At 40.0% G+C, this 13,884-nt stretch overlaps 1 protein-coding gene across 10 annotated transcripts in view; it reads right to left on the reverse strand.

Moving 5' to 3' along the window:
• Positions 1-13,884, reverse strand: part of CNOT1 (CCR4-NOT transcription complex subunit 1) — a 58,141-nt gene that overhangs the window by 35,063 nt on the left and 9,194 nt on the right. For all 10 annotated transcript variants that reach the window (XM_042797402.1, XM_042797397.1, XM_042797400.1 and 7 more), the window contains exons 3-14: positions 12,257-12,364; positions 11,461-11,559; positions 10,908-10,976; positions 10,754-10,808; positions 10,122-10,325; positions 8,622-8,790; positions 6,419-6,545; positions 6,010-6,120; positions 4,652-4,822; positions 3,979-4,106; positions 2,728-2,968; positions 1,082-1,201 (exon numbers count right to left, since the gene is read on the reverse strand). In XM_042797402.1, coding sequence (XP_042653336.1) covers positions 1,082-1,201; positions 2,728-2,968; positions 3,979-4,106; positions 4,652-4,822; positions 6,010-6,120; positions 6,419-6,545; positions 8,622-8,790; positions 10,122-10,325; positions 10,754-10,808; positions 10,908-10,976; positions 11,461-11,559; positions 12,257-12,364 — 1,602 coding nt within the window. The remainder of the gene's footprint in view (positions 1-1,081; positions 1,202-2,727; positions 2,969-3,978; positions 4,107-4,651; positions 4,823-6,009; positions 6,121-6,418; positions 6,546-8,621; positions 8,791-10,121; positions 10,326-10,753; positions 10,809-10,907; positions 10,977-11,460; positions 11,560-12,256; positions 12,365-13,884) is intronic.

Here is a 13,884-nt window from a genome sequence, read left to right on the forward strand (position 1 = left end):
AGTCACAAGGATACCCCTTCTTCCTTTTCTTTCTAATCCCAATATACTTTTTTGTAAAGAAATCTTGATATCACATGCTGCGATGCTTTCTTTGTCACCAAAAGACTGGTACTATCAGCTTCACTTATAGCTCGCTCATGAGACAAGCGAGCAAGAGCTCTCACTTGAAATCATGACCCTTCCCTCTTTGAAGCGACCTTGTGCTGACAGTTTTAAATTCCTCTATATGAAAATCCACCAGCAACCGGCCAAGAGCTACCAAGTTGATACTGCAACAAAACTGATCCGAAGAGTCTAGCACCTTCCTGCAAACACACCTCAACCCTTGCAGAGCCACTTTGAATATATCTGCTCAAAGTGTTCATCTTTGAACACAGTAACTGCTACAACAAAACTGACTTCAAGCAGCAGTTGATGCTCTTGTACTTTGAGACAACCAATTATTTTGCATCTAGCTTTAGGAAGCAATAAAGGCTTCAAAAAAGTCAGTCACAACTTCCAGTCTCTTTCATGAATGTGTAAACAACTGTAAAGTAGCAGTATTCTTAAGAAATCCCCATTCTATTAAGCTTAGCAGTGGCACCTTCACACAAGTACCTGAAGGATATTTTCTACATTCCCATTTATACGATATTCAAGGTTACAACAAAGCTCTGGATTTACAGTACATTCACATAGCAAGCAATTCCATTCTACTGCTTCCCAAGCTACTTGTCAGCTAAGCCACGACAACCAACTCTACTGCAAACACCAAGTAAAATGTCTTGGGTTCACAACTGGACAGGCTAGAAAGCATCTCTAGTCAGCTACAACAATTCAGCTGAAGAGTACCTAAAGTCACATGAACACAGTCTGTTTTTTTTTTTGTTGCTGGTTTGTTTGGGGTTTATTTTTTTTGTTGCTGTTGGGTTTGGTTTTTTTTTTTTAAGATGAGGTACATTAGCAACAACTGAATCCAGACATGCTTAAACAAAGAAATCCTTACTAAATTAGTCACATCTAAGTTAAACTTAGCCTTTAGAAGATGAGCAAGTCTGCATAAGTCAGACAGAAAATAATGGCAGTGTTTTGCAAAACTCACCTTCAAGTCTTGCGCCACATCAAGAATACGTGACAATTTTGCCTGGTCATACTGCTCCCCTCTCATGTACCATTCTGCCATTGCATGCATGATAAGCTGACGAATCGAAGGAGACTGACCCTAAGGAGAATTAAATTAGGATTGTACTTCATGCCTCTAGGAAAAGGATCAACTATGTGAACATTAGGGTATTTTACCTCTAAACCATAACACACAAACATATTTACTCTTTAGTTTCAGAACTTAGCTTCTGAGTTGGGCTCTCTTTGTACAATAATAAACTACCCAGGAGCTACAACTCAAGGATGTAGAATGAATACGAATGGCAAGTATGTGCATCCCCACCTCTTTCCTACCACTGCACAGGTCTAATTCCTCTCAGTTGTGGAGGAATTGCTTTTGGAATACACAAATCATTTATAAACTGTTATGCCTGACAATGTCCCGAAGGAAGAATTGCAACGTCACACCTTAATATATGGGAAGCACAGTAACTAGCTCTTTGCTCACACAGCAGCAATTTTACACTACAACATAACCAAGACTTTCATGGCAGACAAGGGTTTTGCTTAAAGGTTCCCTCCAACCAGGAAGTGAAACATCTTCAAGTTGTATAATGGCACCATGTCACATGGCAGCCTCTGTACTTAGTTCCTAAGCCTATCCTGCAGAAAAATGGCATATTCTGCCATTTCAAGACTTTAAAGCAAAACACACCTCACTTCTATCCAACCCCCCATTCTTCAATGTAAAGGCTTTTATCAGGAAAAATATAAAAAGTTCATAGCACTTTGTCTAGCAAATAGCCATAATTTTGCAGTGAATGTGGACCAAGACTTCAGAGGTCAAGCTTATCATTAACTCTACTTGAACAAGGCAAGATGCTTCCTAATACAGATTCCTTCCCACCCCAGATACCTCCTCTGCCCTAAGTTACTTCTTATGACTATTATTTGCTTAACTACCAGTGGACAAAAAGATAAAGGCCATACCAAGGTGAATCCATAAAAGCCTATTTGTTTGCCCATTAAAAGCAGGGGATTTGGGTACATAGTTACCCTATCTCTACATGGAAGCTCTCCTTGAAAAAGATCAGCAGCCAGTCTTAAGTCTTCAGGAAACATCCTAAACTCTTAAAACCTACAGTGTAAGTAGTTTCTTTATACCTAAACTGGCCTCCATCTTTTAGCAAGTACAATAGAGATTTCAGTTTAAACCTCCTCACCTCTTACTGCTTCAAGTTTCTACACTTTAAGCATGCAAGATTGAGAGTTTGGGAGGGGGGTGTTGCTTTTGTGAGGTTTTTGGATGTCTTTTGGTTTTTTAAAAATCAAACTTTGATCAACTTTGATTAAAACGGAAAGGTTAAAAAAAAAAAAAAATCAAACCTAACTTGGGTCTGTACTTTTCCAGGAATATTTTATCAGTGAACATCATTTCTTTGTTTTGAATACATTTCCCCAAAGAAAATCAAATCGCAACAGTTTGCTTCAAGACAGGGAGGAGACAACTCATATTACTTTGCGTAAGTCACTGATAATTTACCTCTTGCGTTTTAAATTACCCAGTGTTGTTCTAACTGTTCAACCCACTAAGCTTTCAGTTACATGAACAAACTACAGATGCACTCCAGTGAAAATACCTACCTGTCCATGCCATGCATAGTGCAAAATGATGGCAGAGTTGGGATGGTTGCCAAGGAAAATTGGCATGAGTGTGGAGATGAGCTCATGGCGCAAGGTATGCCAGGACGTGTTGATCTGCAGTAAGGCCAATACCAACATATCTGGGCAATGCTTGATAGGAAAACTGAAGAGCTGCTTAACCTGCTCATACTGTCCCACTTCCGCCAATCGTAACAGAGATTCAATCAAATCCAGGCTCTTCCTAACAGAAGAAAACAAACAAACAGACAACCCCCCCCACAAAAGTTACAAAGCAGTTAGCTTCCCGGATCTTGGATTCAAGCATTTTGTAGCAATGACTGTAAGAAGATATAAAGTAACGCCCACTGCACACCTAATACTGCAGCTCTTATCACATACAATTAAGCCTATAAAATAATTCTTAACCATAAAAAGTAACTTTTTTTTTTTTAAACAAACCAGTTTAAGAGCTTCTGATTCTGTTAGGGAAGACTGAAAGCTGATCTTGAAAAAAATTCAGCTTGAGGTGGGTCACTTGGGTAATTTAGCTTGAAACACACTTCCAGAAATGGAATACACTTTAACACCTCTGAGTTCCCACCTGTGAAGCTTAGTGAAGATATCCTACTTGTTTTGTTTGCTTTACAGACAACTAAATCATTGGCACCATCCCCAACTTACCCTGCTACTTCCCACCTTCCAATTCCCTATTTTGGGCCATACAATGGAAATAGAAGCAAATATCTGCACTGAGATCAGCTACACAGCTATATCAGAAGAAGGGGTGCAAAGGTCAGCTCACAAAGTCATGCTAGTCAGCTTTACACAATAACTCAGCAATAGCTGTATAAGTTTACTATTTAAATCCCAAGACTACTTTCATACAAGCAGAGCAAGTTTCTCTAATGTCATCCTGGGAAAGACAGATTTAAATTCATACCTCCTTTATCCCCTCCTCTCAACTCACAGTATCTGCCAAAATACATCAGCAGAAATTCTCCAGGCAACCAGAAGACTCCAATAAAAGCAAGAACTGACAGTATATTTTCAGATATTATGGAAGTACACAGGAAGCTCTGATAATATGAAAACTTTCACTCATCAGCCAAGGAACAAATACAAATGGCTGATCTACTGGGAAGTATACACAGCTACAAATAAACCCGGCTGCATGAAGATAAAGCCACATTTGACCAGGCTAGTAATCTAACTCTAACTCTACGTATGAAAAGCAGTTCACAGCAGGTTTACCATGTAGCAATTTCTCGATTGTCATCCTCTGGTGGTGCTTTCAGGATGTCTGTGGCAACAGTATGACAAGGGTAGTCAGCAAAACAGAAGATGTCAGGGTTTATGAGGGAATGTTGAATGAAGGAGAGCTGGAAGAAAAGACATCAAAAATAGTTTAGCTATTCAGAGTTTCCGGTTCCTTCCACTCTATCAACTGCCACATTTCTGAGAAGGACGCTAATCAACAAAGCAGTAGAGATGAGCCAAGATTCACTATTGATGTGTTTTACGTAACACTGAGCCTCACACTTTTCCCTCCCAGGATTTCTGAAGGTGACAGATACCAGTGTGCTGAGGGTACCTGTTTGCACAAAGCTGTAGCCTTTTTGTGTAAGCAGGTAAAAAACTCCGAGCACAGCCATGCAGCAACAGCTCTACGCTCAGCTGCATTACTCATCAGAACTCTGCTAAAACCAAAGGTGTTGTCACATGTCTGTAGCAAGTGACCATCTCCTCCCAGGCAATGCAGACACTGTTCGATTAACAGACTAACATACCCGAGGCCTGTGCCTTACAGGCCTAGTTCTCAAATGCAGCATGTCTAAAAATGCCCATTACGAATACACATTTGCCATTCAAGAAATCCAGTAACTTCCCAAGTGTACAGATACAGCAGAAACGTTGGTAATCCTACCTGGCCCTCTGCATGCTTCCAAGGTCTGTATATGGCATTAACTGGAAAAACTTCCATGCCCAGCCCTCTCTGGATGCCAAACACTACAATATGCAGGCCCTTGCTGTCACGAATCTGAAATCCTGGATGGTCCAATTCATAGGTTACTACTTTGAAGTCCAGGCTAGGATTCTGCAATCAGAAAAACAAGACAGTAGTCAGCCTTGAACATTACAATCTTCAGTACTGTCTGGTAAGAACCCCTCTTTGTCAGGATTTTATCCAGCTTAACATCCACCCGATTTAGTTGAAAGCAAAGTTTTTGTTTTAAAAAGAACAGGAATTACATAGCTGTGAGAACCTGATGCAAATTAATGTTGGAAACTAGCCTGTGAGATTGCACAGCCCTCAGCACTACAAGCAGTAGCCGTCTATCCCTCCAAACATTTCATTAACAAGTCTTAAAAAAAAAAAAAAACAAACACAAAACCACCCAAACACATAGCTCCTTTCTTAGCATGCTAACTCATTCCTTTTGCAGGCTTCCGTATGTCCTTCAATAAAAGGCAGAAGGGTCTGACACTGCCAAGCAGAACTTGCTTTTCCTTTTGAAAAGTGTACACTGCAAGTACTCGGAGAGCACCTGTAAGATTTTCAGCAACAGTGTGAAACCATAAGGAGGAGGGAGCTTGGAGGGAACTGTGGCCGTTGTAGAACACAGACCTCTCATTTCAGAGATAAGCGAGCACCAGAGACAAAACTAGTTGTCTGTTCCAAGGTTTATAAAAACAAAACTAACTCCCACATAGATTAGCAGGAACATACAGGATAATAAAACAATCACCCAATACAAGGCAGGCAAATGGTACTTGTGTTTCACCGAGTTAATTACAAAAATTGCTCCTTATAAAGTAGTGGAAAAACTTCCCTATTTCTGAAGTGTCATTGTACACAAGCAGCATTCAGCATTTCTGAATGAGTAGCTACGAAAGTATTTTGTGTCATTTTCATCATTAATGTTTACATTGAGAAGCTTTTCAAAACAAGGTGCCTGACGCACAAAATTTTCCGTTGTCAGAAATAAGTCCAAACACAGAAACCCTCAGAGAACACATGGAATATATGGGAGTAGTGTGGAATAAATGTCAAATTGCACCCAAGTTAGCCATTCAGGCAGTTTTTATTTCCCACAATTCCTCAAAACGTTCTTGTTCATGAGGAAAACCAACACCACTCATTTAAGTACAGCAGTGCAATTACATTAACGAGATTCAACACCAGTCAGGCTGCTAGGAGCCTAAAAAGCTTTATATTCACACTGAGACATGTCCTTCTTTCAGATACTCTGCATAAAAGGCCAAGATGCTCACAAAACTTACCAGCTCTTTAAGAACATCAATTAAGACCTCCACATTCCAGGTATGGGCTTGTGCTCCATCACTTTTATCTTTCCCATCACTCCAAATCCCACTGCCAGGAGCCGAAATAGACTGCAAGTTAAAAATACTCAATCAAAGACTAGCCAAAAATAAAGGAGGTCTCAAAAGCCACTAACTACAGAGCTCCCTGCACTATGAAGGTAAGCAGAACTTCAGACTGGTAACGACACCAATTACATTGAGTTAAAAAATTCTCAGAAGTGTGCATTATAGATAGGCGTTTACAGCAGAACAGTTAGACGTGTTGAATAATAAAAGTGATTCTTAAATTACTAGAGGCTAGCAGTTTAAACTCCTCATCTTCTGCTGATTAAAATACATATAATTCCCACCCCAGTAGGCCACTCACTTGTAATGGAATACCATCTGTCAACCCCGAATGAGTCCGAGCCATCATCCCCAAAACCCTGGCAACCTGGGCAGCCGTGACTTCCCGAACACCAAACTGCATGATTATGTTGCGACATTCTTCGACACTAAGATGTAAAAAAAACAGAAATATATTAATATGAAAGCAGGTTTCACTGTGGCACAATGTAAGACAGACCAAAACAAGACCTCTGAGTACAGTTGGATCAGCACACATTTTGGGGAGAAATTCATTGCAGACTGTAAAATATGACCAGTCGCTCAACTTCAGTTATGCTAATCAAATGATCCAACATAACAAAGCTCCAGGACAAGCAAGAAGAGAAATTCAGCAGAAAGTCTGTGCAATTATTTCCACAAAACATACTGTGCCATGTATTCAGTTCAAAGCTAGGTCTACTTCACTGCCAGTGAGAGATGTTTCATAGGCTACGCTCTGTCAAAGTAAAAGCACAGGGTAGGTTTAGCACTATTTTATGTTAAAAGCACTTCCACATATTGACCTGTGATACAGAGCTTCAAAGACTGAAGTTTTCTGCTAGCTAAAAGTGAAACAAAGGCTTTGAGAATGCATGCTTCAAAATGATGTGCACTGTTCAAAAGATAAGCTGTGAAAGTAGGCCTTTTAGTCTGATGCAAGCCACAGCGTCTCTGATCAGAGGTCACTAGTAAAAACCTTTCAGAAGCCAAAAGAGCAAATAGTGAGCTGATGCTTAAATTTAAATTTTATTACTGAAGGCCTTTTTTTGCAATTTTTGATTCAATTTGTGAACAGTTCATAATTAGGCCAACAAGATTTATATAGCATCAATATAGATATACACAATGTTTTATTAACTGGCACATGTTAATGAAGAAAATTTTCAGTATCTTCCATCACATTTATATTGTGCGTTTCCTTACTTCACCGTTTAAACAGAAGCTTGTTAATATCCGAGATTTTATTAGCTCCCTAAAGTAGTCAACAGTCTTTCTTTTAAGACACAGAATCATTTACTTCTCTTAGCTTATGCCTCTTAATGAATCTTCCTTTAAAAAAAAAAAAAGTTAGGTTCATACTGAGGGCTAAGACTAAGGCCCCCTTGAAAAACAGCCACACGCTTGCAGGCTCCTGTTATCACTACCGGTATTAAAGCACAAGCCTAAATGCTTAGAAACTACATTCAAAAATTGAGCTGGATTTATGCAGATAGCAGATATACAGCAGGAAATAAACCTTTAATATATTCAAATTAACTCTTCAATAGACAGCTAACTGAAGTCTAGCTTCTCCTTCCACTCTTCTAGTAGCTATTCCAACTCACACACGAATATAAATAAATAGCCCATGTAATGCTATACTTGGGCTAGGTGCTGTAAGCAAAGATCTTTAATCCTGCTGACACCACTCTGGCAAACCCACACAGCTCTATGGGGACGACAGCCCGTTTCACATGGCTCCAGCAAGTCACATTAACAGAGCTGCCCAGCTGACATTTCAGACTAGGGCCAGAGTGCAAGAATATGGAGCGCTACTGAAAAAGTGGGTAATGCATGTCTACAAATATACACACAAACCCAGGGTGAGTGTAAGACAGCCGTAGTTTTACCAAAATAAGCTTCAGAAGGCAAAGGCTGATGCAACTGTCAAGATACTCTAGCAATTCACTATCATAATTACATTCTACAGCTACAAGTAACCTCAGTCATACCGTGTACCACACTGATCAAAATCCAATACAAACAGAAAGCTGCTGCTGGTCAACTCTCTTGAAGTGAGACTATTACCTTCAGTTCTTCTGTAATCTATTTCATCAGGACAGTGAGCTAAAAGGATTCTGACACAAGAGCAAAGCTCTTCCAAACACCCAGTAGGATTTAGCTGGAATTTATGCCTACCCAACCATTCTGTGTTAAGTTAAAGAAAGGGTGATGGTAAAATTCTTATAAAACCTTCACAAGAAATTTGAATACCTTTACCTAGCACTTCTTACCATGAGAAAATCCTAGACAATCTCAACAGACACGCTATACACATTAAAAGAAAGCACAATATAACACAGAAATCAAAACAAATGACCTCATAATACTTAATTAGGTTTAGTTATTTTAGTACTTTAAGCGTTCTTTACCTTTTGCCTCAAGAAACAAGAAAGAAAACCATTGCCACCCAAGATGCTTGAAAATTACATTTTCCTACAAACCTTGTACAAAAGCCATAGCCAACTTCTTGCATGAAATCTGCCAGAGAACTCTCCATCATGGTTTTGGCTATCCCTCCAGAATCAGGCAGGATCCTGTCCATTAGAATGTCCCGTTTTTCAGGGTATAGAAGTGGTGCAAGCACCACAGGGCAACGCTCCTGGGGAAAATCTAAGGCAAGAGTAACAAAAACAACATCAAAAACCCCAGAACACCGGTTTCATGAAAGTGACTATTCAAAACAACTTGATTGCTGTGCTAGTTTCCCTGATGCTGCAGAAATCAAGAGGACACTCACACAGCATCCCTCCATCCCACCTCCCAGTTCTCTACTGCTACTTGGATATTCCCAGATAATAAGAATGTAGCATAGACTAGGTTCATACAGGTTCAGTGCAGCTGCCCACAAGGGCTAGCAGCTGTGCTGGTGGGAAGTTTAGAGCCAGATTGTCATTAACAGCAGACATCCAAAAAAAGCACAGAGCAGGAAACAATACAGCAGCACAGCAAAAGCCTCTCCTCCAACTCAGGAAGTATTAGGAAACAAATGATCTGCTATTAAGTCTAAGAAGTCCAGCAAATCTAAACCAGGCACTTGGGCATGAAAAGGGGGAATACTTGCATCCTTCCAGGGAAGCAAAGTTTGAGAGATGCAGTAATGAGAGGACTAGATGCATGGATGGGAGCTCTGCTCACAGTGGAAAGGAGCAAAGACACCTTATGGGTGGGCCTTCCCGAGACAGCATCATCTTTAAGATGGTGCACAATGTCTCCAAAACCTTCGTGTCCATTCACAGAAGTGTTCCCAAAGCAAAACGAGGGGAATTACAGAAGCTAAATATACTAATCTTCAAAGTACGAACTAAGAAGCTGTGCTGAAACAAATAAAACAAGTATTTTGTCTTGTATAAATTCTCCTTCTTCTGATGGGCTTACAGCCAACACTGTTGTTTTGGAAAGGAAGAGACTACCATACCAGTAACGTCCCCTGCTGTCACACAAGGACCATGGTAGCTTCCAGGAAATGAACCAGTTTTATTCAAAAGCACTTCCCTTCCTGTGCTAGTGTTTCCTCATAGATCTGCACCCAATATAAACAACTCAGTGCTTCAAATCTACCTGTTTGAAATGGTAATGTATATTGTTCTTTACGCTGTAATGAGTTCAAATTTTTCAACTACAGTGCACTGAGTTGCTTTAGTTAAATCCACAAATACCATCCCACACAAGCAAACACAGACTTGAATATCCCCTACTTAATGCTTATTTATCACAACTTTTCAAAAAACCCAAACATAAGACCACATTCCTGCTCATGGAAAGAAAAACAGTACATTATGGCCCAGTGCCAGAACAGTGGTATTTTCTCTCAGTTCAGATTTATGAAAATATCTTATCAACCTCCCCACCATTTCAGCAGCAGTCTATACTGACAGTAAGTTTTAAAAAATCCATTTCAGAGTTTGCATTTAGTCAGGCTTCCTGAACACCACCACACTTACCTCTACGTAATGTTTTGAGGAAAGCGTCAATCTGTTCCTGTCCTACCCCAAAGGCTCCCTTCTGCCCAAAAAGGAGATGGGAGAGGAGAAGGTGCAGGACCTCTATTGCAATATCTTGGAAGCCACCTTCTTGATTTCCACTGACGTCTGCGTCAATGTAAGAGCGCAAAAGATCCGGGAGTTTCTGTTTGATAAACTGGGCAGCTGTTGAAAACAGAAGAGGCTAGAGTCAAGACCTGAAATTTCTTTTTAATATGAAGACTCTTTTTAGCTAGATACCATTCTCTTAATCCAAGTTTGTTCACCACAAGCCACAACAGTTTAAATAGGAGTCTCATAATCCATACCGCAAAACTCAGATAGTAATGGACAACTAAAAGGCAAGAATATCACAGTACCTCGATTTCATTCATTATCTAGCAAGTCATTCATGGAAGGGACCTTCAACTTCATATGAGACAAGATGACTGTGCTATCTACTGCTCCTCTCCAAATGGTGTTAGGCTTCAATGGTACCACTAACTGTACTGCATTACTCGGGTCACACAGGCACACATCTACCCATCTAGAAAGTTCACTGCTTAAAAAGAAAAAAGGTGTCCCTACTGCAGTACTTTAGAAGTTTCACTTACCAAAACCACGTAAATCTGAGCTGAAAGAGTTCAGTAAAGCGAGACCAAAAATCACCTACAAACAAGAACAAGCATCATAGTAAGGGGACATTATCCTTTCTAACAAGCTTAGTCAGAAAATACTAAAATAGTTCTGAAATAAGTGTTCACCTACCTCTTGAACTTTACTTAATTTGATGACTTTACTCAATTGGGCAAATAAATGGGGTGAAGGCTTTAGACTCTGAAACAAGTAAGAAGAGTTAAATGGAAGCTGTTATGTGATTAGTCTCATTGATAATATGTCAGGCTATCAAGAGTCCATTTGCAGGTCTGGAATATTAGTAACTGTTCTGCTGTAAGTTAACACAAAGCTTACACACCTGAACAAACATTGTTGAAACTATTTTTGGATACATTTAAATTAAAAATTTCTTCTGCCTATCTCCCTCTTCCACTATTAAATCACTATCATGGCTTTCATATTGAAAGAAACAGGAGCACTGATGATTTATTTGGGTTCTGGCTGCCACAAACAAGCCAAAATCTTGCTCACTTTAACAAAAAAACCTCAACTTCTGGGCAAGCTCAATTTTTGAAGCTTTTAGTACAACCAGTCCTAGCCATAAAAACAAACAGGAAAAACACAAGAGAAAACTGGCTGGTTTCCCACAGACCAATTCACTGCAGTTTTGGCCATGGGGATCCCCTCCAAGAAGCATACACACCTTCTGATAGTGCAACGGATTGTCAATGGCGTAGGACAGCGTCGAGATAAAGTTTGGTTTTGTAATCAGCGACGCACACTCCTGGATCAGAAATTGAGTCTGAAAAGAACAAGATAACTTGAACACTCGTATTGCTTTGTAACAGGACAATAAAACAAAACTTCTACCATCCACCGTATGCAGTAAAACTAAACAAAGATAAGGTGCTTAAGTCTTGTAAGTGCCCCAATTCTCATTAACATGAACTAGTTTCTTTTCATTCAAGTTTTCTTCACGTTTAGTTTTTCTTTTAAAGACTAAGAAGGTGATCAAACGTTCTCCACTACATGTGCAATGTTTCATTTTCTGCAAGCACCCTCACACACTGCAGCAGACAATCTAAGAATAACTGAGTCCTGTTTATAAGCTAAAAAGTCTGTGGAAAAACTGCTTAAGGATGAAAACACTCCTGAGAATAGACATAACCAGCACCAGAAGTGCCAGTTGGTGGATTTGGACAAAGCTTTAAAAGACAAAGAAAGGCTTTCAGAATAGAGCACTGTGTGTGGTAGAAAGAGCAATTGTACCAAAGCTATCTGTTTTTTGAGATCAAGCGATTGTAAGAGTCAGATACCAACAATCTGCTCTCTTCTGACTTGAGTACTGGCAAAAGGTGCTTAAAATTGAAAGGCCGTATACCAGAATTTTGCTTGAAGCTACTACCTCTAGCTTGCCATTGTGCTTAAAACAGATCAAATCTTATTGCAGATTTTGAACAACCAAAACTAATATGCAGATGCCTTGGTGCAAACTGTACCTGATGAAAATCTTTGCCACTGCTTTTACCATCGCCACTGAAATCCACGTGCGAGAATAGACAGCGTAGTAAATGCCTGTCTGCCTCGGGACCGTGCCTATTCACAATCTGGAAAAAAAAAATCCAAAAAACAACTTGGTAACAAACAGTCATTACAGAGCAAAATCTGGGTCTAGTACCATGGATACATCAGTACTTCTAGTGGTAAATTCAACCACAATTTTCACAAAACTGCTAAGAGTGTTCCTTTTTATTCAGTAACTTAGAAACCAGGTAGTCATTAACCCTATTTGCAAATCAAAAGTATAAACAGAGACGTAGAGAATCTAGATGAGTCACTGACACAGAAATCATGCATTTCATGGATAGTATACTTAAAAAAGTAAAAAGGCGTTTTCAAGTCACTTTGAGAATTATTTCAAGCTCCTCTGGCACCAAAGCAGTCCAGAATCCACACGGTGCCATGACCTCACTTTTCCCAACAGCTACAGTGCCTTACTCAGCAAGAGCACAGCCTTGGGACAGCTGTGCTATGCCTGTGCAGCAGGAACTGATCCCAGAGACAAGCCATCATACATCTTCACTGATCTTACAGGCAGCTTCTACGTTGTCTCCAGGTCATGACTGACTTGACTGCCAATCCTCCAGGGTCTTTTAAGACATAAGGAAAAACTACAGAGGAAGTGTTTCCTGCTATCTAAACAAAAAAGCTCATCTCAAACTTGCTCATTAGCAAGTTTCAAAATCAAATGCACCACATGCTGAACACCTGCAGCTGAGACCTTTTATCTAGTCCTTCCCCTGTCATTAAAGCCCATTCAACTGAATTCTATACCTCAGTCATAAATAGATGATCTGCATTTGTTAATTTGCAACACCTATCACTCATTACTAAATGTTAACAGTGCTACATTTTTGTTAGCATCCCCTATCATCTGCCCTAAGTTTGACTCTTGGCTACACATCAGTTCATCAGCTTGTGGTCTGAAGTACCATCAGGTTGTTTCAGTGCTTATTCATCTCTTTAAACCTCATTTAACTGGACAGCATTATTTGTCTTTAAGAAAATCCATACTGGCAGAAATTTGAAGTCACTTAATCACCAGTAGCTTGCCTCTCTTGCCCAAATAGTAGCAGCTAACATCAAATCCAACCTTCAACTACTGGTAAAATTTTTGCCATTGTTACCCCCCTTCTAGCTGCAGGACAGACAAACGTGCCAGTACAAACCAGCAGCTCTCCCTATGCTCTGGCTGCTTCCAAACTCACTGCTTCACCCCATCATAAATATCTTTGCTCGCCGGTAGTTTCTTTGTGCAAAAAGACAAACAGCATTGCTCTAGGCTGTGTCTGATCCAGCTCTGCTGTTTCTGATTGTTCTCATCTCAATTCTTCTACCGTTATCTGGCACTATGCTTCCCTTTTCCTCCCAGCCTGCTTATTCCAGTGGCTGCCAAGTTTTGTTCTGCTGGAAAAAAAAACATCCAAGTCAGTCATAACTCTGTTTCTTGACCAGAGGCTAGAATGTATGTGCTTGTGGTATGTCAGTCCGGAGTAAACAGCCATTTATGTTGGCAGCACTGTCTAAAAAGGCAGCCATCCCTCATGATTAGGAAGATGCTCAGATC

The sequence above is a fragment of the Tyto alba genome, unplaced genomic scaffold (genome assembly GCF_018691265.1).
Source record: "Tyto alba isolate M040663 unplaced genomic scaffold, T.alba_DEE_v4.0 Super-Scaffold_26, whole genome shotgun sequence".
NCBI lineage: Eukaryota > Metazoa > Chordata > Aves > Strigiformes > Tytonidae > Tyto > Tyto alba.